General features: G+C 44.2%; 1 protein-coding gene across 1 annotated transcript in view; it reads right to left on the bottom strand.

Annotated features, from left to right (window-relative positions):
• Positions 1-22,254, bottom strand: part of gpr158a (G protein-coupled receptor 158a) — a gene marked incomplete at its 5' end in the record, with an annotated part of 83,519 nt that overhangs the window by 24,310 nt on the left and 36,955 nt on the right. The window contains 2 exons of the mRNA XM_083777751.1: positions 12,996-13,064; positions 16,683-16,909. Of these exons, the coding sequence (XP_083633877.1) occupies positions 12,996-13,064; positions 16,683-16,909 (296 nt within the window). The remainder of the gene's footprint in view (positions 1-12,995; positions 13,065-16,682; positions 16,910-22,254) is intronic.

Below are 22,254 nucleotides of genomic sequence, written 5' to 3'. Positions count from 1 at the left end.
GAGCACGCCGGGAAGGCCAGGTTCTCGGCTAGGCCTCTTCGTCCACCGGTTTTCTTCAACACGGACCCCCACCGAGGCGGACTCCTCGTCAGCCATCCATCGCAATCTAATCCCATCAGCAGCCACGCACTGCAGCAGCTAAACTCAGTCGGCAGCCACGCACTGCAACAGCTAAACTCAGTCGGCAGCCACGCACTGCAACAGCTAAACTCAGTCGGCAGCCATGCACTGCAACAGCTAAACTCTTCGGCAGCCATGCACTGCACCAGCCAAGCTCGGCAGCCACGCACCGTAACGTCTCAACCGCACCGTAATGTCTAAACACATAGGCAGCCACGCACCGTAACGTCTCAACCGCACCGTAATGTCTAAACACATAGGCAGCCATGCACCGGAACGTCTCAACTGCACCGTAATGTCTAAACTAATGCTGGGCCGTTATCGGCGTTAACGTGCTGCGTTAACGCGAGAATATAATCGCGCGTCAAAAAAATTAACGCCATTAATCTATTCTCAAAGTTGGGTCTGGGAGCTGGGTCTGCATTGACTGCATAAAGCGAGCAAGCTAGGAATTTCACTTTGATAATTACTCTGTGGGAGGGAGAAGTCCTATAACCTAACAGGGACAAGGTGAAATAAATTACTCTGAGAGCGGGGCGGTAACAAATCCTAACCTAACCGGACACGGGTGAAATTAATGAACAGTGCGGCGTGCCACATCAAACGTCAGCATGCAGGACGCTGTGAACCCGGGTTTGCTTCAGTGGAAATTTCTTTACAAGAAGCTTCCCAATGGAAACCTTGACAAGAACAAGGTGGTTTGTACCCTGTGCAAAGCAGAAATGGCTTACTGTAGGAGTTCTTCAAGTCTGAAGTATCACCTAACGCACAAGCATCCCTTTGCGTTGGTTGATGATAGCGAAGCTGCCGGCGGGCCAAGCACTAATATGGCTCCGGGGAAAAGTGTTCGTCAAACTACAATGTTGGAGTGCAACCGTGGCAAGCCCGTCAGCCCAACTTTATCAGCCAAGCTAACTAACCTTTGCCATCAACTGCCGGCCTATCAGTGTGGTTGAAGATGATGGGCTCGAGCTTCTTCTCCAGGCGGCCACAGGCGACCCATTTTACAAACTACCTGCAAGACGAACTATCACAAGGAGAATCCATGACTAGTATGCAGCAGAGAAAGCTGCGAAAGATGAAAAGTTGGCCGGGGCGGCGTGTGTAGCACTGACTGGGGACCATTGGACATCTGTCAAAAACGACAACTACCTTGGCGTTACTGTACACCTCATCGATGTCAGCTGGGAACTTCACTCGTTCGCCTTAGGTACGTTATGTAATTTAAATTAATTTACCACGGTGAAGTTGGTCTCGGGCTGGATACCCAGCCATCCTGGCTGAATATCCAACCTGAAACCAACCCCACCGTGGCATGTAATATCGCTAATTCAGCCTAACATTTACACAGCTTTAGCTAATGTTATCAGGGATCGATTGATTTATTTTACCACCAGCCAACATTATATGTTTGCTAGCTAGCCCCAACAACGCCAGCCTGCTAATTGTAAGTTTCCTATTAATAGCAAACGTATTCTGATCTACTTTGTCTCTCCTATAACGTCAGGTGTGATTAAAACGGAGGAGCGTCACTTTGCAGAAGCGTGTGCCAGACAGTTTCTCGACGTCGCTAATCAGTGGGGCATATGTGAGGGGTGGGACACCCCACTGGAGGTACAGTAGGAGAGGGAATAGGAAACCCCAGTACCGATGGAGGTACAGTAGGAGAGGGAATAGGAAGCCCCAGGGTTGGGATTGGGACGCCCCACTGGAGGTACAGTAGGAGAGGGAATAGGAAACCCCAGTACCGATGGAGGTACAGTGGGAGAAGGAATAGGAGACCCCAGTGTTGGCCCACAACCTGCACTGCACTTCCTGCATGACACTGGATGGGAGAGTGGTTTTTCCAGGGGCAAGCGCGTGTGGCCTGGTTCTGAGATTACCACTACATCCTGTTTATATCTACCAGGTCCTAAGGTCCCACCCCTCACACATAGCTGAAAAAATCACCACCATTGGAACCGACAGCGCTCCCAACATGATAGCAGCAGGGAGAATATTACCATATGAGCACTTGCCCTGCGTTGCTCATCTTGTACAGAGGGCCGTTGTAATGTCACTTCGGGATGGAGCTGAATGCCCAGCAAGCATCCCTTGAACAAGACCAGGAGTCACTCGTGCAAGACGTTCCAACACGCTGGAATTCAACCCTAGCGATGATCGCACGTTTGAGGCGCAACAGAGACGCAGTGCACGCAACGCTGGCTCAGCAGACCCACAAGCTGGCCCTCCCAACACGGTGCCGTGTCATTAGTCAGAAGGTTCATTGTTCCGAAATTACTATCCCTATCTCTAACCCTAACCTAAACCTAACTGCAAGCACGGGAGCAAACCTAAACCTAACCGCAAGCACGGGAGCAGTGCATGTTCGGACTAACGGGACTTCGGATCTATGGGCAGTTTCCCCCAACACATGCTGAATATGAGAAGTTGGCAAAGCTGGAGAAACTGCTGGAGCCATGCAAGTAAGTGTGTGTTGTGCTGTGCGTGTGCGTGTGTGTGTGTGTGTGTGTGTGTGTGTGTGTGTGTGTGTGTGTGTGTGTGTGTGTGTGTGTGTGTGTGTGTGTGTGTGGGGCTGTGCTGTGCTGTGCATGTGTGTGTGTGTGTGTGTGTGTGTGTGTGTGTGTGTGTGTGGCTGTGCTGTGTTTGGGGCTGTGCTGTCTGTGTGTGGCTGTGCTGTGTGTTTGGGGCTGTGCTGTGTGTGCAACTTTGCACTGCTGTGTGTGTGTGTGTGTGTGTGTGTGTGTGTGTGTGTGTGTGTGTGTGCACACTGCTCTGTGTGTGTGTGTGTGTGTGTGGCTGTGCTGTGTTTGGGGCTGTGCTGTGTGTTTGGGGCTGTCACTGTGTGTGTGTGTGTGTGTGTGTGTGCAACTGTGCATGTGTGTGTGTGTGTGTGTGTGTGTGTGTGTGTGTGTGTGTGTGTGTGTGTGCGCGTCCTGTTGTGACATTGTGGCGTCGTTTTTGGTGTCAATTCACCCCTCTTAATCTGTGTGTGTGTGTGTGTGTGTGTGTGTGTGTGTGTGTGTGTGTGTGTGTGTGTGTGTGTGTGTGTGTGTGTGTGTGTGTGTGTGTGTGTGTGTGTAGGTACGTCACTGAGCTCCTTGGTGGGGAAAAATATGTCTCCTGCTCTGTCGTTTTACCTGCCCTGTGTCATCTCCTGCGAGCAATGAAGATCTCTGATGATGATCCTGCCTACATTGTGCGCTTCAAGACTGCCTTCATCAAAGACCTCAACCAGCGGAGGGAGAAAACAAACCTGGAATGGCTGAAGGTATGCGACACTGACCAGAAGATAACTGTATTGTCTGACCATTATAGACTGTTAAGCCAGTAGATTGATAAATGGATAGATGAATGAGTCATGAAGAAATATGGAGGATTTTGAAAGTTACATTTTCTAACATCCATCAAGCTTTATTTTATTTTTCATCAAAAGGTGGCCACTGCTCTGGACCCACGCTTCAAAGATCTCAAATGCCTGCCCAAAGCACAGAGGGAGCCAGTGTGGGGAAAGCTGAGTGACTTGGTGAGGGCAGAAGAACCTGCTCTGCAGCCGCCCAGGGAGGAGAACCCTGAGCCACCTCAAAAGAAGACAGCCCTACTGCTGATGGGATCAGAGTCAGAGTCAGAAGACGAGATACGAGTAGTTGACAATGTTGTAGAGAGGTACAAGGTAGAGCCCAGTGCCAGTTTAGATCAGTGTCCACTGAAGTGGTGGTCAGAGCACACTGCTGTTTATGGTAAGATGGCCCACATTGCCCAGAAGTACTTGGGGACTCCTGCCACAACTGTCCCATGCGAGAGACTGTTCTCTTTAGCAGGCCACATTGTACAGAAAAAGAGATCTAGTTTGTCACCAGACAATGTGAACAAGCTGGTGTGTCTGAGTGACTGGTGGAAGAAGGAGAGGTAGAGGTTGGACTCAAGTCATGTCACAAAGCTACTGACTGTAAACAGTTCTTCATCACCTCTAGGTTTACAGTTGAATTAATGTCATATCCCAGAAAAGGGGGTTGTTCTTGCACCCACTGTTTCAAATTGCCTGTATGGTAACGTGTTTATGGTTATTCGTGTTTAACTGAATAAACAATGTATAACACACGTACATCGTATTGAACATTATTATATTTTCATTACCAATTATGATAGGGCTCCTGGTCTAATGGGCCACGTGGCCCGTTCAAGGATTTACTTCTGGTCATTATTTAGGTAGCGCACACATATTTGCAATGCCTTCGGCAGAGTTCAAATGAGCCATTTTTATCTAGATTAATCTAGATTAACTCCAGAATTGCAGTGAGATTAATCTAGATTAAAAAAATTAATCTATGCCCACCACTAGTCTAAACACATAGGCAGCCATGCAACGTAACGTCCCATCTGCACCGTAATGTCTAAACACATAGGCAACCACCCACAACGTCTCAAACCACTCACCTCATAAGCCATAACCTATTCGCAGCCTCCGTTGCTCGGAGAGCTCAGGCCACCGTGCTACGTTCCCACTTCAGTTTTGGGGGGGAATTCCAAGCGGAATAGTTTCCCGCAGTCGGTCACAATATTAATAATAATATCAGTTCCACGTCCGTTGCGTCAGCCATAGCTCAAGAAACCTATGTTCGTCAAACCATTCCCCTTGGGTCTAACAACACGATGCCCAGGTCTCGCTCGATGCCCAGAGATCCATGGCGTCTACTAGTCCGGCACTCACAATGACTGGTGGTCGTGTCGGGTGGTCGGGTACCTCTCCTCCGTGCTCCTCCCCCCTCCACGTCAAGATCAGTTTCTTCTCTGCTACCGCGGAGTCCGTCCTCCTCTACGGCTGTGAATGCTGGACACCTACACAAGCCCTACAGAAATCCCTGGACGGGTGCTACACCAGAATGTTACGCGCGGTACTTAACATCAACCAGGTTGAGCACATCACAAAGTATAACAGAGAAGATAGCAGTGAGGAGAATGAGACTAGCTGGTCACTGCCACCGCCATGAAGAACTCCCGGCCAAAGGCTGCACCGTGGGAACCAACACACAGGCGTCGATCGAGAGGACGTCCCACACCTACCTACGCGGACGCACTAAAGAAAGATACTGGTGCGGAAAGCACAAAGGAGCCGGCCAGATGTACGGAGAACCGAGATGACGATGGAGGGCTCATCTGAGGACGACGTAGAGAGTTCACCTCCCATCTCCGCTCACTGCTCGTAAGATGCGGTCTTCCTCCTGACCGCTACTCCAGCCACTCCCTGAGAATCGGAGCTGCCACCACCGCTGCTGCCAGCGGCGTTCCTGCCCTCACCCTGCAATCCATGGGCCGCCGGTCGCCCTCTGCCTACCTCTCCTACGTCAGACCCCTGCCGCATCCGTGCTCGATGCCCAGAAGTCCATGGTGTCTACTAGTGCGGTACATACACTGACTGGTGGTCGCGTCGGGCGGCGGGTACCTCTTCTTCTGCCCATCTCTAACATGTTCTCCCTCTCCAGGACGCTCACTCACTCCTACCAAAACGCCGCCCGTCCCGTCCTCCGGCCTCGCTGGCCTCCTCCGTCGAGTTCCCCGAGTTCCCCGTCTCGTCAGGTCAAACAACTTCTCACTCGTTGCCTCCATCTCGCAAACCCTCTGCCGAGAGGTCGCCCGCTCCTACGCCCGTCTCCGGCCTCGTCGGCCTTCTCCGCCGGGAGCTCCCCTGTTCCGTCAGGCGAAATTGCCTTCATTGCGCAACCCTCTGTCGAGAGGACGCCCGCTCCTACGCCTGCTAAATAATCATCCCATTCACGTTTCATTCATGCCATGCTAATCAACTTTACTCTCATCCCAATAGACTCTGCCGGCAAATGATTTCCGGCTAACCATCCAGAGGCTCGCTAACCATCGGGCTGTTCGCCTACCAACCATACCTACTAACCAGTCTCCCTCGAGCCCCTTCCGCGAGGGCTCCCATGTCGGCAGCACCAGCCATCGTGAGGCTCCAATGGCGCGGGGCCTTCCTCACTCTCCCACGGATCCCTTCTCGCTAAAGGCCCCGGCTCACGCCAAAGCTCCATCACCATGTCTCCTCCTCATCATTCTGTTTATCATGCATCAGTCACCTGCTCTGTCCATTCACCCAATCCCAGCTCCATACTTACTACGTATCAATCTATCTGCAATAAATCTCGCCTACATCCTCCGCTTGTGTAATCTCTGTACAGTTGAAGTGAATTTTTTTGTCTTGGGAAGTGGCGGAAAGTAAGCACTTTTACTCAAGTGCAATCCTTAAGTAGCCTACAATTTTGATTTTTTTTCTTCCAATTTCCAATACTTTTACTTCTACCCTTCTACATCTCAGGTCCAAACATCGTACTTTTACCCCACTATATTTACATATTAGTTATATATTAGTTTGTTTGCCGATTTTGATTATTGTTACAAAACATACATTTCCCACTTCAGCCCAAGTTTATATATATTTCGTCCATTTGAAATTGCGATGGGTTTTGAGCTTTTAGATCTGCTATTTTTGAGTGGTGCAACCACTTCCTCACGGAGCTATATGTGTGGGTGGGTGTGTGGATGGATGGGTGCGTCTGAGCACGAAAGCAGCATGGTTGTTTTTCACCACCTGTGCTCAACATAACACACACGCACATATTAACGGTATATATGTTGTTGTTGTGATTTTGTGCATTATTGACAATGTATTTTATTCTATTGTGTGCCTCCTTGCTATGTCTTTATATATGCTTCTCTGTTAAAGCACTTTGTGACTGGTTCTTAAAAGGTGCTATACAAATAAAGCTTTATTATTATTATTACTTCACACGGGTGTGATTTTTTTAAATAACCGATGCACATACACTATACTATGTAGTAGACTATAGGTTTAATTTAAAGCGTTCATGTGACCTGTAATCACTTCTTATTGGGCTTGTTTGCCTATTTCTCTCACAAAATCTTTCAACACTGCAATGTAGCATACGTCGGTATGAGCAGGAAGTGAGTACAGGCAGCGTATATAGGTGAGAGGCAGGAGCCAACTGTACTGTACTGTACTAACAGCAGCAGATCCATTTTTATATGAAAGCTGACACTCGGCCTCTCGTGGGAAGGAAGGGCAGCATTGCTAGAGGGAAGTAATGGCTTCTCTGCCTCTCCTTCCTCCTCCCTGAGGTGGACCTGGTGTAAATTACATCCAGACTCAGCCTCAACAGGCCTACGATATCACCTCCCATAATTCCCCTGTCCTACTCAGCGCCAGTTTATATCCTCAGACATAGTGAATCTTCTACGTTGTGGGTCTGAGAGGCGAAAATGTCATCAAATGGTGGTCTGTGGCTCAAATGCACAATAAATAATGGACCTTGATGAAAAGGGTTGAAAACATCTAGTCTACAGGAAGACAGAAGGAGATCCCCATCCACAGGGCCGCAGTGGAGAGGCCGGGTCAGCCATTTAAAATTCCACATAAAAGAAATGCACACCGGTCATATGGTGAGTAATGCTGCAATCCCCACTAGCAGCTACAAAGATACAGGCTACCATTCCTTTTCAATGGAAGCCATGCAGCAACACGAAGATACAGAGATATACATCCAACAACATTTGAAGCAAAGCAACATGCAGCTACAAAGCTACAGCAGCTACAAAGCTACAGCAGCTACAAAGCTACAGCAGCTACAAAGCTACAGCAGCTACAAAGCTACAATGAAGTTGAGCTGGTTTCAACGTCAGTGTCCGCTACAAGCTGTGTAGCTGGGGTGCATACTTAGTTTAGACTAGTCATTGGTTAGACATGGGTTAAGGTTAGGTTTAGGTGTGCTGCCCCGTGGGAGGTTAGGGTTAGGGTGAGGGTTTGAGTTGTAGGACTAATGACTGGTCTAACTAATGACTAGTCTAAACCAAGTACTGTCTAAAATGTATCTGCCAGTGAACAGTAAACAGTATACGGCACGGGTGCAGTACTTAGTTTAGACAGTTTTTGGTTTAGACTAGTCATTGGTTAGACCAGTCATTAGTCCTACAACTACAACCTATCTCAAACCCTCACCCTAAACCTAACCTCCCACGGGGCAGCACACCTAAACCTAACCTTAACCCATGTCTAACCAATGACTAGTCTAAACTAAGTATGCACCCCATACGGCACAGCAATGCCTCTTTTACTTACAGTATGGCGACTGTTTGGCCCAAGGTCCTACAGGCTTTCTAGAGTGTTACCAATGACAGCATTCAGACTGCTTGCATCACTGCCTGGTATGGGTAGGCCAGTGTTTCTCAAACAATTTTGTGTCAGATCACCCCTGTAAATAACATTTTCATTCATGGAACCCCTGAATTACATTACTTTATAGCAATACGTATATCTTTCCCCCAAAGATACAGTGTGTCACCAGGAAAACCTGCCTTGGCAACTGAGAGGAGAACACATGCGGTAACATTCGCAGTGTGCATTTGACTAGCGTTTAGTTTTTATGCACATATCTGGAACAAACTGCCACACTTATTACTTTTGGCACCAGTGGTGAAAAAATTACTCATTATTATTATTATATTTTTTTTACATAAAAGTATCAATACTACGATGCAGAAATACTCAAGTACTTAAGTAAAAGTCAGAAATTCTAAATTGCATTGAGTAAAAGTACAAAAGTATTGGTATCAAAATATACTTTAAAGAATGTGTCAGAAGTTTAATAAAGGCCTGCGTGCCGAAGCGCTTTTGTCTGGCTTGACTGCTGTTCAATTCAATTCAACATTATTAACTGCTAATGAGAGTGCAGATTTTATTCTCTTTCTATAAGTTTAATAAGCCTGAAAGACTGTCTGAGTTGAGTGTGACTTTCCCCTGAAGTAATGTTTGTTTGTGGCTTTCGCCTTTATTTTATATTTTTTAGGGATAGACAGTATGGCGAGAGAGATGGGGAGGTGACATGCAGTGAAGGCCGTCGGGATTGGGAGTCGAGCCCGCGGCACACTGCCAGACTGGCCCCCCTGAAGTAATGTTAGAACATGCCAGCTCAGTATGCCCAGAGGGGGGTGGGGGGGGAACGCATGTGTCGAATTTGAAGTCGGTGAAGTCGGTTATCACGTTTACGTATTACGTACGCACGTGCAGACAGACAGAGACATGGTGCATTTATAGATATATGTACTTATTGTTACTTTCCACCACTGCCTGGCACACGCTCAGATGGGTTTGTGGGCACAGGGAGGCTGAGCCAGATGTGTCTCACAGACACAAGAGGAATAGATACTGCACTGCACTGCACTGCACTGCACTGCACTGCACTGCACTGCACTGCACTGCACTGCACTGTACAGGAGAGGCTCAGGAGACGGCCTGAGAGTGGACCCAACGGGATGGAAGAGAGAGCAATAAGAGTGAAGCTATATACTGTGACCGTGCATGGTACAAATACTTTCTGATATCGGAGTATAGCAATCAGAATCAACGTTATTGTCACATCACAGATTTACAATGTATACTGTAAAAAAAAAATATATATATATATATATATATATATATATTTTTTTTTTTACATGGCAAGCTACAATCCAAACATCCAATGAAATGCTGCCAACAGACAAACGGAGCTATTCTTGGGGGAATTACATTGAGATTTGCAGTGTGTGCGTGTGTGTGTATGCGTGTGTGTGTCCCACCCCGCCGCCACACATCATCGCCCGCACCTCCAGTCCCAATCCCCCTACCCATTCTATTTTTCTCCCCCCCTCTCGCCGTCTTCACATTTGCGGTCGGATCGAAATAGCCTTTTGCCGCTGCTGTAATTTAGTTTTTCCCTTCACACCGGCTCCCTGGGCGCGCACACACACACACACACACACACACACACACACACACACACACACCTAATTTAGAGCAAAGGATTGGCTGAAGTTATTGTGTGTGACATGCTCAGGAGCAAAAGGAGAAAAAAAGAGGGGTGGGGACAAATTGCATTACTGTGTCAGGAAGCAGAATACCCCCCCCCACACACACACACACACACACACACACACACACACACACACACACACACACACACACACACACACACACACACACACAGAAATTATTTAAAATAGAAGTGGCGAATGGCTGTAGCAGCAGCAGTGGGAGTGGAGGAATGTTTCTGAGTCTATATTTAGATGCATCAACCTCTCACATGCAGATTTGGAAGGGTGGTGGTGGGGGTGTGATGGTGGGACATGCTTCAGGGTGATGGTGGTGGTGGTGGTGAACAAGAAAGCGTTAAGGCTCATACATAGTCTGGATTTTCGGTGGTTAGGTGACCACCGAACTACAACATGACGTCACCAGCCGCGGTGAAGAGCAAACCACCGCCACCGCTCCAGCCCTTAATTCTCTCTGTTTTTACTCACCACCGCTCAACGTTATTTTAGCTCCGGTGGTCAGCTCACCACCGGAGCGGTGGTCACCTCACCACCGAAAATCCAGACTTTGAATAGGCCTTTATTCATAGTCTGGATTTTCGGTGGTGAGGTGACCACCGAACTACAACATGACGTCACAAGCCGCGGTGAAGCGCAAACCACCGCCACCGTCCCAGCCCCCCGCTCAACGTTATTTCAGCTCCAGTGGTCACCTCACCACCGGAGTGGTGTTCACTTCACCACCGATCAGGGTGGAGATCAGTGTATTGTAGCTTGCAACATCCATGCAGTGTTGATTTTGTGGAGTAAAACTATGACAAAGAATGTCCGTCGACAACCTTAGCGACTGGACCGCGGAGGGCCGTCAAACACAGGATCTTTTTTTATAATTAGGCGGGATGATTTAGATCGCGAGTTATTAATGTTTTAAGATTTTCGTTGTCGTCGGCTAAACAGGGAGGGAACATTTTTGATGACGAGCAATGCGACCAGTTTTGATATCACTAATTTGAGGGAGATTAATCAATCTCCGTCTCGGGCACTTGAACTTGACGGTGATTTACGTCATGGGCCATTAAACTCTAACCTGACGCTGCCAGATCCAAGAAGCTTGCTACACAAATTTGTTTCACAGCTTATTGGGATCTGGGATCGCGGAAGCAAATTCGATGACGGGGCTGTTCCTTTTTTTCAAGATACTTGGTAGATGATTGGATGGGACCGTCTGTCTATCACCGTGTGGGCGTGCAAACACAACCAATCATATTGACGTGTCTATATAGCTTCACATCCGGTTTCGCCCATGTCCCGCCCTTAGCTCACGCTGATTGGTCCGGTACGGAACGGATTTTTGTCAGCTCAACTGTCTGAGAGATCCCAGATGAATGCTGTGTTGGGATACATGGTTACCCAATACCGCCCTCATCTGGCAGCGTCAGGTTAATTAAACTCCACTACAAGGTCTGAATAAGGTGAAATGAATGCCTGCATGCTGAACAGATGTTAGTATATAGGGATGTAAGGATATATCTTATATGCTTGAAGAAGAGTATACGTCAAGTTGCCACGTATTGCTGTACTTCAATATATTTTGATGAGAAATATTTTTAATGGAGTATATTATATACTGTACTATAATAATATATTATTGGGTAAAATATACCCATGTTTAGTGATGTTTTGACAAAAGTCATGTTTATTGGTCTAGGTGGGTTAAAATTTATGGGACCATCATTTACTAAACGGAAATGCATATCATGATAATTGAAAGTAAAAAAAAAAAATATATATATATTTTGTTAAACTATAGCGATTGAAAACATAAAGTATTCATGATAATGCTTACTAAGTTAATAAAATCAAGTGTAAAGTCCAATCCAATTTTAAAGTCCGGCCAAAACCTCATTCACTTGACTGGAGTAAATTCTGCAGCCAACAGGAGGGGAAACAGCAGCGACATCTGTTGGGCCATTCATTAGAACTGCATGCTGATAATGACTTGGGGTTTGGCCTCAAATCCAAAGCCTTCTGACCAGATGGTATAGTGTTGACTGACTGATGGGCGTCATCTGTGTCTAGTCTAGTAGTGTACAGTAGACCTATAGCAGGAGGTCACCAACAAGCCCTTGGATATTTGTCTCTGCCAGCCTAATCCAATCCAAACTGTCATCACACAAAAGCCTCAGCTGTCAAAATCTGGTTCCTCACAACACTCTGAATGTCACGAAAAGACAATCCCGTGATTTTAGTATCTGTGTGCCATGTGCTAAACTGACTATAGTCAAGGACAAGGTCAACAATTCAAAATAATGCTGCATTGAAGCATGTAAACACAGGCCCACAAGCACATTCAAACGCACGCACGCACGCACACGCGCACACACACACACACACACACACACACACACACACACACACACACACACACACACACACACACACAAACAATTGATTTATGTCCACATAAAGGAGAGCAAATACAAGGACAGTAGGACACAACTATTGGTGCAGGTTACAGTACATCCACAAAATGATGGCATACTGTATGGTCGTCATGATACAATAAGCATGTCACTCAGTAGCCTACTCTATGGATATAAGTAGCAGTGTCTCCACCAATTATCGTAGAGACAGCACAGTACTTTGCCAGCCTTTTTGCCTCCTTTTTGAGCATCCCAAGTTGTTGGAACTCTCTAACAACCGGTATGTGGGTCAAAGGTGCAGGGCTATCTCTAATACAGACTCTTTTCTCTGGACTCTTCATAAAACACAACAACATCTGGTGTATTAGCTGTTAAAGATGTCTGGGTTATCACAGAGATGGAGCATCGATGAAATTACACGGGAATGTTTGTGCATTCTCACTGTAGATGCATTCTGATGTAGATGCACTGTAGATGCACTCTCGCATGATCACGCACGCACGCACGCACGCACGCACGCACGCACGCACGCACGCACGCACGCACGCACGCAAAAATGAGTATGAGTTTCAGGCTTACCGGGAAGTAGAGAAGCAGCGCTCCACATAAAATGGCTTCCAGGAGGATGAGGCCTGACGCTCTGATACCCTGAGAAACAAAAAAGACGAGAGATGTTCTTCTTTCGATGCATTCATTACTGATGTGGTATGTCACTTTGTAATAAACAGTTCTGTTCCAAAAAATAAGATGTTTTAAAAATCATAAACACGGACAAAATGATTCATAGCACAGCATTTCATAAGCTAGCAAACAACTATACCTTTTAGAAAGCATCTGTCATTTTAGATTTTTGAGTTGGCTATTCAATAATAGCAGATATACAAGCTCACTGCAGCGTGGCACACACTGTGAGCTTTTATGTCTGCTATTGTTTTTTAGCTTGTACAGCTGCTATTTTGTTTGACATTTTTTGGAAACTACTGATTCAGAAGGCATTTGTAGAATGGGCCTCAGCTGGGTTAAACTGAAGTGACAGTTTGGTCTAGTGTTTAAATCATAATCCAAAACTGTAATGTATTATTCCACACTGTTATAAAAGGCAGTCAACCTTTCCTTTGTTGTCGTTTGCAAGAATATGAACTACAAACTGAGCTGTCGCCTCAAGGCCATTTTAATGGAGGGCTCACCCTGTCAGACTATTTCTATGCATGTCTTGCATAATAACATATTTGTGGTGTAAAGTAACTAAATACATTTACTCATCAAGTAGGCTACTTATGTACACTTATATATATTTAGTTACCAGTTACTTTGTAGATTTTGATTACAAAACATACATTAAACATTTCAACCCTATACATATTTTGGCCATTTCAGCCGATCTATTTTTCAAAAGATCTTTGATATTATGCAGAATGTTCTCTTTTAAAATTAGCATTTTTACTGTTGGTACTTTAAGTAAATTTTGATGCAAATAAAGTTTTGTACTTTACTCAATTCCATTTTGAATTTCCAAATTTCACTTGCAACCACGAATTTAGATTGCAGTATTGATACATGCAATGATGATCGAAACATGCCTCCACTTTTTCCACCACTGTGCATAATCAGATACATAACACTTCTCGCTCTAATTGACAGGATGCTGGAGGGCAGCTTTCACTGAGCACAAGACAGCTGTGCATCCATTCAAAAGATACACTCACACTGCAAGTAATCTCATTACAGAAATAGATCTATAATAATATTTGTGTATATGGTGTATTTTGCCCTGCTACTAAAACAAAAAAAGTAGGACAGGTGACTTGTTGTATTTATGCATAGGTACTTTAAGGTGTATTATGGATGTTGTATTTGCTGGTTAAAAATGTAACATTGATGATGTGGTATTGAAGTGTAGTTTTTATTTCTGCCTCTTGGCCAGTTCCCACTTGTAAAAGAGACGCAGTCTCAATGTGATTTTACTGATTAAATAAAGGTTAAAAAAATAAATTGACTGGATTCATCATATTATGATGACTTTTAAGACATTTGTTATTTCGTTTGTTTGGGTGATTATGTAGTTAGTTAGTTGCTGCGAGAGTGAGGTCTAGCCAACACCAACTCAAATTCCTATCCAACATCAGGTTCTTGAGCTCTGCAGTGTTGTCAGCCAAGCTGTCGCGCCGCAGCACGTCTACATAGGTGTTACGCTTCTTTCCCCTCCTGGCTTTGCCCTGGGTTGGCTCCCATAGGGTCAATTTACTTGCCTCAAGTTCTGGGTGCCTGACGCAGTGCCCTGCCAGCCTCATCCTTCTCTCTCTGACTGGGTGATTATGAAGGACTTGAGTTATAGACAAAACAGACAATCCGGGCACTCAAAGGTAAAAGAAGGAATAGCCTTTATTTAATTAAAAGGCCTTTTAATTAGGAAAGGGTATTCCTCCTTCAATGTCTTGATACTGTTTGATCCGTGTGAGCACCTTTTATAAATGTTTTACTATAGTCACTTTTTTTATCTCCTGTGAGCATGCACCTGGTTACTCTTGTTTTTTCAGACTTGAATTATGTTTTAGGAAAGGTATTTTCTTTTTTAGCACATTTCCTTATGCAATGCTTGGGGGAAAAGACAGAATGTTCTGTACGTTTGAATGGAGTTTTGAAAAACAGAGTTTATATTTTATTGTATTGTACACCAGTGGAAAGATGCAATGATGCAATGATTTATATGTTGTGTCCTGTAAGTCCATGTGGTCTGGGCACCTTTTGGTTCATGAAACAGAAATAAAGCATCTGGTATTTATTGGGTCAGACACACACAGACAGCTTGGTGTAACACAAAGCCTGTTGGCCGCTGTCCAAGGTGCTGAAGTGGAAGTGAGCTGATAGCAGTGTTGATTAAAACTATGAGGAAAAGATGTTCGTCGACTACCTTTTTTACTAAAACTAAGACCGAGGCCCTTTCTCAATTCCTCCCTTCTCCCTGACCCTTAGCCCTTCCCCTTGCTGATGCACGTTCACGTGAGGAGAAATTTGGGTTTTCTCAATTCTCTTTGGAGTGAGGGTTAGGGCTGAGGGCTAGGATCCCCTTAAAAACGAAGGGACATCGCGAGTGACCCGACTTAAAACAGAGGGAAATCGCAGAGGGCGGAAGGGGACGAGGTAAAATGCCTTTTTTGTCCTTTATTATGGAAAAATATGATAATAACTAATGTTATTTAAATGTATTATCAATCTGCATCGCCAAAAATATCGCAATCTCTAGCAAAGGTTAACATTACCTCACGTGAACTAACGATATGCTATGGCGTATTCAAACAACGTTACCCATTAATTTGGCATCAGCGCTTTATTCATATTTATTTACCGCCGGTGCCCCGGTGGAACAACTACGATGCAAGCTAGCTTAACTAGCAGGCATCAGTCCGCAGTTTTGGAGCTCTGAAAAGCTGTGAAGTAGCCTATACTGTACATACCGCTGCATAACGTTGACTACTCGGTGCAGTGATATGCTAATCCCCACAAGTTGCAAAAGTTACATAACTAATTAGCTATGGTGTTGTTTTTTCCCCCCAGGCAAACCAGCTATGGAACAGACTGCAATCTGCTGTACGGCCTGTACATGGGATGGAGATGAATCACGATGGCATTTTCATTGTTCTAAATAGTAGATTTAGTCGACTGAAATCTTATGATATTTAGTCGACTAAAACTTGACTAACACTAAAACATTCCAGGTGACTAAAATGTGACTAAAACTAAATGAAAACTACTCAAGAGACTATGACTAAAACTAAAAACTAAATTTGCTGTCAAAATCAACACTGGCTAATAGTGGCCGTGCTGTTTGGAAGTGTTCCAGCACTTTATTGTCACCTCACACAGTGTGCCACCACCTGCTAATTTATTCCGAGGGCTTTGATGTCCATATGGTACAGAGAACAGCAAATGTACCGGATGAAAGAGTTTGAAACAGAAGTTTGAAACAGAAGTTCTTAAGATCTTTTGTCTTATTTTTGAGTAAAACCATGATGATGATGATGATGATGATGATATACAAGCAAGTGCACCATATGGACATCAAAGCCCTCTGTTGTATGTTATTGCCTATGATAGCTATTCACAATGTTAAAAGGGTAGACACAATAATAAGCTAAGGCTTCAGAATACTACACTGTTTTTGGTCTATATGTTTGAGACAAGACATAAAGGCATTGTAATGAACGTGTTGTCTCTTTTTAATGTCCCAAATTAACTACCACTACGCTGCGATCGATTGCCAAGTACCTTGTTCCTGCGAAAGTGGTAGACGATCACCATGCTGATGAAGAGGAGCAGCATACAGAGGCACTGGGAGGACAGCACCACCATGCGCAGGGCATTGTCACCTCTCGCCACGCAGGGAGTGTCGTCCTTGCAGTAGGCGCAGCCCTCCTGGCAGGGGAGGCAGTCGTTGGACGAGCCCTCGTCCGCGTTGGGACCGCTGTCTGCGGCCTTGCCCTTTCGGCCCATCCCTGGGGGACAAATTGTACACAGTGTGGAAATCAGTGTATATCAATTATCAACGCACAGTCAATTCAATTCAAGGGAACTCTATTTGGCATGAGATGTTACATAAGTTTCGCCAAAGCATGTGTGAAAACATAATACAAAGGAGGAAAACAAATGAAATATCATCATGTGATAAATGACGCATGGTACCAGAATAACATACTCAGCGATACCAGCTTCAGTATCGTCAGCTTTAGCGATAATTTCGTACAGTATGGGAACGTATCGTATCGGTTTTGTCCGATCAATTCACATTAATTAAAATTATTGTTTGTGTCATGATACAGTCACATAAGTTCCGGGTATGATGAATTGACGATGTTGTGATTCACGTCATCTTTCAGGGTATAGGTGAAGTTTAGAAAATCCTTCCCTGGATGAATAAAGGTGTACAGGAACAAATGAAGGGCACAAGATGAAGCTGGTGCGGGACTATACAGCATGTGCAGTTGTGCACTGGAGGAGCTTGGAGGCACACTAGAAATAGCACTAGAGATGGCACTGCGGCGACATGGGCATAAGGGCTACGCTTGCATGCGGGCCCCTTGTCTAAGACACATTTCTTCCTCGGGAGACAAATAATAAAGAACCTTAAAGGACAACTTTAGTTTTTTGTTGTTATTAGAGAATGTGTCAAATCGAAAAAAAGGGCTTCGTTACGCCCTCCATATTCATATGGTCAATACCTGTGTGAAAAGTGGGGGTGATTGGTGCAGGCAGTAAGGAGCTACGGCAGTCACAGTTTTAGGTTGTTATTAGAGAAACTAAAAGGTGAGTGTTCATTTTCTTTCATTTGCTGCTTTCTTTTGTTTTGGGTATTTTAGCAGTTTTTGACAGGGGGGCGGGGGCATTCGAGCATGGGGCTAAATATGTATTTTTTTTACAAAATATTATGGCGATTTATTTTTTATTTATTTACTATAGTCCTAATAAACCCCAAGAAATTACATCTGACCACATTAGATAACAGGATCTATTGAATGTGACAAACTGACATATTGAGCCTATACACACAGTATAAGCCTTCCCCCAGTAGGTAGATCACATTCAGTATCCTGTGATCTTCTGTGGCCAGATGTAATTTCCTGGGGTATATTAGGACTATAGTAAATAATACAAAAATAAATCACCATAAAATGTTGTAAAGAAATACATATTTAGCCCCATGCTCGAATGCCCCCGCCCCCCTGTCAAAAACAGCTAAAATCCCTAAAACGAAAGAAAGCAACAAATGAAAGAAAATTAACACTCATCTTTTACTTTCTCTAATAACAACCTAAAACATGAACCTTGGTTGAAAAAAACTAAAGTTGTCCTTTAAAGAACCTTGATGGCAGCGATGGAAGAAGTACTCACATGTTTTACTTGAGTAAAAGTATATCAATACGGCAATGTAGATATACTCTGAATATGCTGTATAAGTCCGGTATTCAAAATGTACTTGAGTAAAAGTACAAAGGTATCGGCATACATCAAAATATACTTAAAGTACCAACAATGAGTAATGCATTTTTTTTTAATCACACCCGTGTGAAGTTAGGGGTGCTCTTATCATCTTACAAAATCGAGGAGCCAATAAGAGACCACTATTTTTACCCTGACCCAACCGACTCGATCTCATTGCACCAATCACAGTACCTTTTACTCACCCAAGATATCATTAATAGCCAATAAGGGCACATTATGGTATCATGTTTTTTCCTGACAATACGACTCAAACTTAATACATACAGGTATGTTTTACGTGTAACCTCTATTAATCTAACTCTAATATATTAAAGTCTAACTCATGTTGCTACAGTATGATTAGATGATGTAATGGTGATGTAAAACAAACGGTGTCAAAACAAACAAGGACAAGATGACGTAGATTTTCTCTTCGTTGTCAATGGCGTTTTTAAAACAAACATTGAACTAAACACAAACATTAAACCTCACAAATATTTTGAAAATAGACGATCTACAAGCTCACAAGCTTACAATGTGTCACACTGTGAGCTTGTAGATCTGCTATTTTCAAATGGCCGAAATATATAGTATATGGCCTAAGTGGTTATAGAGTGTTTTGTAATAATAATCAAAATCTGCAAAATAACTATAATGTTTTTACTGTTTTTACTGTACTACTGTGTAGTGTACTTAATTACTTTACACCAGTGAGATATGGCCATATGTTCTGCTATAACGTGTGGTGTGGTGTATATAGAGAGTTTAGACTTCAATTCATATCATTGGGAACAGCCACGGTCTCAGAGATTTGCAGGGATTTTGTGCAGCTTTAAAAAGAATCTGCCCTATTTCATATATTCCATAGCTGTGATGCTGCACACCATTGATCCCCCTGAATGGAACTACTTATCTCCATACTGTAGCTACAGTATGACTCATACTTCCCCTTTGGTTCCCTGTTCCTGCAGCTGGCTGGCTGTCAGAGAGCTCAATTCACCCTTTGTCAAGTCCCGCCCGTGGTTCTGCCCCTCTTCGCACCCATTGGTTGCCGTGTCATGGTTGGACAAAAATCTTCTCTCTCGATCCACTACCATTGAAATAACAGGTTTATCAGTTGCTTTGTATTGATATTCTGTGCATTCAATTCATATTTTAAACTTGGTGTCAGTAAAAAGGAACATCACAGGTGCAGCATGCAGGTGACTGGGCTTATCATGTTTGTTTTTTGTTTTTTTCCAAAAAAGGATGTTTTAGCAAATTCAACATAAACTAGGCGGAACCAGGGCGGAACATGGCAGAAGAGCCCCCCGGTTAGTCAGTCAGGGACCAATCAGAAGGCTGACAAAGGGTGAATTTAACGTCTCACACATGATTTGCAAAAATTTGGCGAAACATATGAATTCTAGGAATGTGAGCCGAAGCTGTGTCTTGCTCCACACAAGGTTGTCAAGGATGTGCCCTTGTTGTGGATTAACCCCTTTAGACCTGCGACTGATTCTACTTATGTCTTCTAAATCAGTAGTACTCAAACTTTGTGCCAAGGACCCCAAAATTATATGTATTTGTGTATTATATGGAATAACATTATTCTTCTCTTCTGGGGGTCCAAAGACTATTTCAGATGGGTGTCCGTGGCCAATTTGGGGGTCCTTGACTTTTTGAGAACCACTGTATAGGGTAAAGACAAGTGTAAAAGTGAGAACAATGTGTGAACAATAAGATGTCACGTGTGTGCCAGGTGATAAGACTTACATGAAAAAAATCACACCTGTGTGAACTGAGTGGTGCAACTCCCCTCTCCCCCCCCCCCCCCCCCCCTCCTCTCCTCTCTTTCTCTCATTAGCAGGCAACAGTGCAGCACTAATACTATCTCTCTCTCTCTGTTTCTGGCAAACAGCGGCCCTACTGGTACTCAGTCATACTCATGCTCATTAATACATACATAGGTGAACACATAGGTGAACACAGGACACGGACATTGCTGTTCCTTGGAGTGGTTGCACCACTCAAAAATCTATATCATGATCATGATCTATATTAACAAGTGAGAAGTTGTCCCGTGGCGCAAGCGACCTAGCCAATGAAAAGATGTGCGCAAAGCGAACTAGCCAATGAAAAGATGTGCGCATGAAAACAGTACATGCAGCCCTCTTTGGCTGCTGTAATGTGATCTCCCCTATGGATCTCCCTCTCCGGCGTCTCCGCACTCCGCAGACAAACCTTACCTCACGGATAGTCGCCTCACCATTTCGCTTATTCCTTCTAAATCTCTGAATTTAAAATATAGCTCGCTCAGCGAATGTCTTAGTTACATTAACATTGTTCTTATAAACAACTTGGTTTGTACCTAACTACTACGATTAGACAGATCGCGTTTGTTATTTCACTACTGCCAGTACTTCTGATTGCACGCGCACACACACACACACACACACACACAACACTACCCCGTGTCCCACACACACACAACAAAGCCGCGTGGATTTAAGCTGTCAAACCTTTTTTGTTACAGTTAAATATGCCACAGACACTTGCCTGAACTGTGCAGCTTATATATACAGCATTGTCATATTTAAAAGGCGCTTTATAGCTTCTCTCAGCTCAAAGCGTGTATGAATAAGGAGATAAATGAACAGCTGACGTCGGTGGGAGAGACGTCAGCTGTGTGTGTGTGTGTGTGTGTGTGTGTGTGTGTGTGTGTGTGTGCGCGCGCGCGTGTGAGAGGGAGGTTAACAGTCAGCAACACGTTAAATTTCTACTTCTACTAAAGAAAGAGGAGCCATAAGTCCATATCCATAAATTTGGGGACATAAATTGCGCAAAATACTGTTAAACATGACGGCATCAGCCTGCTGCATCCTCCTAGCTGTTGTGTGCTAAGCTAAATCATCATACAGAACAGTCAACACGGCATTGACCAGGGTTGCCACATTGACTATGAGGGAAACAAGCAACCAGGTCTATGAAAATGTTAACAGGCCAGATCAAGTCAGAAAATAAATCTAGAATAAGCAACAATATTGCTGACTGTCAAACATCATTGTCCAATGTTGTTTTAGAGCAGTGGTTCTCAAACATTTTCATGTCATGGACCACTAATATTCTATATATATATATATTTATATATATATATTATATATATATTATATATAATATATATATTTACTATATATACACACCGGTATATATACAGTGTACACAAACCGTATATCTAGCTGTGCCCCCAGATTTTTAGGCTATGAAAAGTGTGCCCTGGGACAAAAAAGGTTGAGTTAAGCGGTGCCCAAAAGGTAGATCACGATCTTGGCCAGTGCCAAAAATGCTCCCCGACAGCATAATTGGAGCAAATACCGGGCAGTGTGTATGAGCCATAACGTGTTGACTACACTACACTACACTAATAAGGACACATAATAATAACTAATAACCCATCCGTTACTACATGTGGAGTCAACTCCCGCAATTTCCTTCTTCCCATAGTGCGCGGCAAAGTAACTCTGGGATGAGCGGCCGCGTAGCGGCCGCGAAATTCTAGTTATTAACATTTGCCTTGATTACGATGAATTTACTTTTTCCTATTTTTGCAACATATGAGCTTGTAGATTGGCTAATCAATTTATACATGGTTAAGTGGTTAATCAGATTAATTAATTTAGTCATCATCATACTATAATTCTAACAATGTCTGAGTGTCTGTGTGTGTCTGTCACTGTGACTGCCGTAGCTCCTTACTGCCTGCACCAATCACCCCCACTTTTCACACAGGTATTGACCATATGAATATGGAGGGCGTAACGAAGCCCTTTTTCGATTTGACACATTAATGATTATTAATGAATGTATTAGTCAATTACAAACG

Source organism: Protomyctophum parallelum, assembly GCF_964188405.1.
Source record: "Protomyctophum parallelum genome assembly, chromosome: 12".
NCBI classification, from domain to species: Eukaryota; Metazoa; Chordata; class Actinopteri; order Myctophiformes; family Myctophidae; genus Protomyctophum; species Protomyctophum parallelum.
Note: the sequence above shows the minus strand (reverse complement) of the source record. Positions and strands in the feature narration are given on the sequence as shown.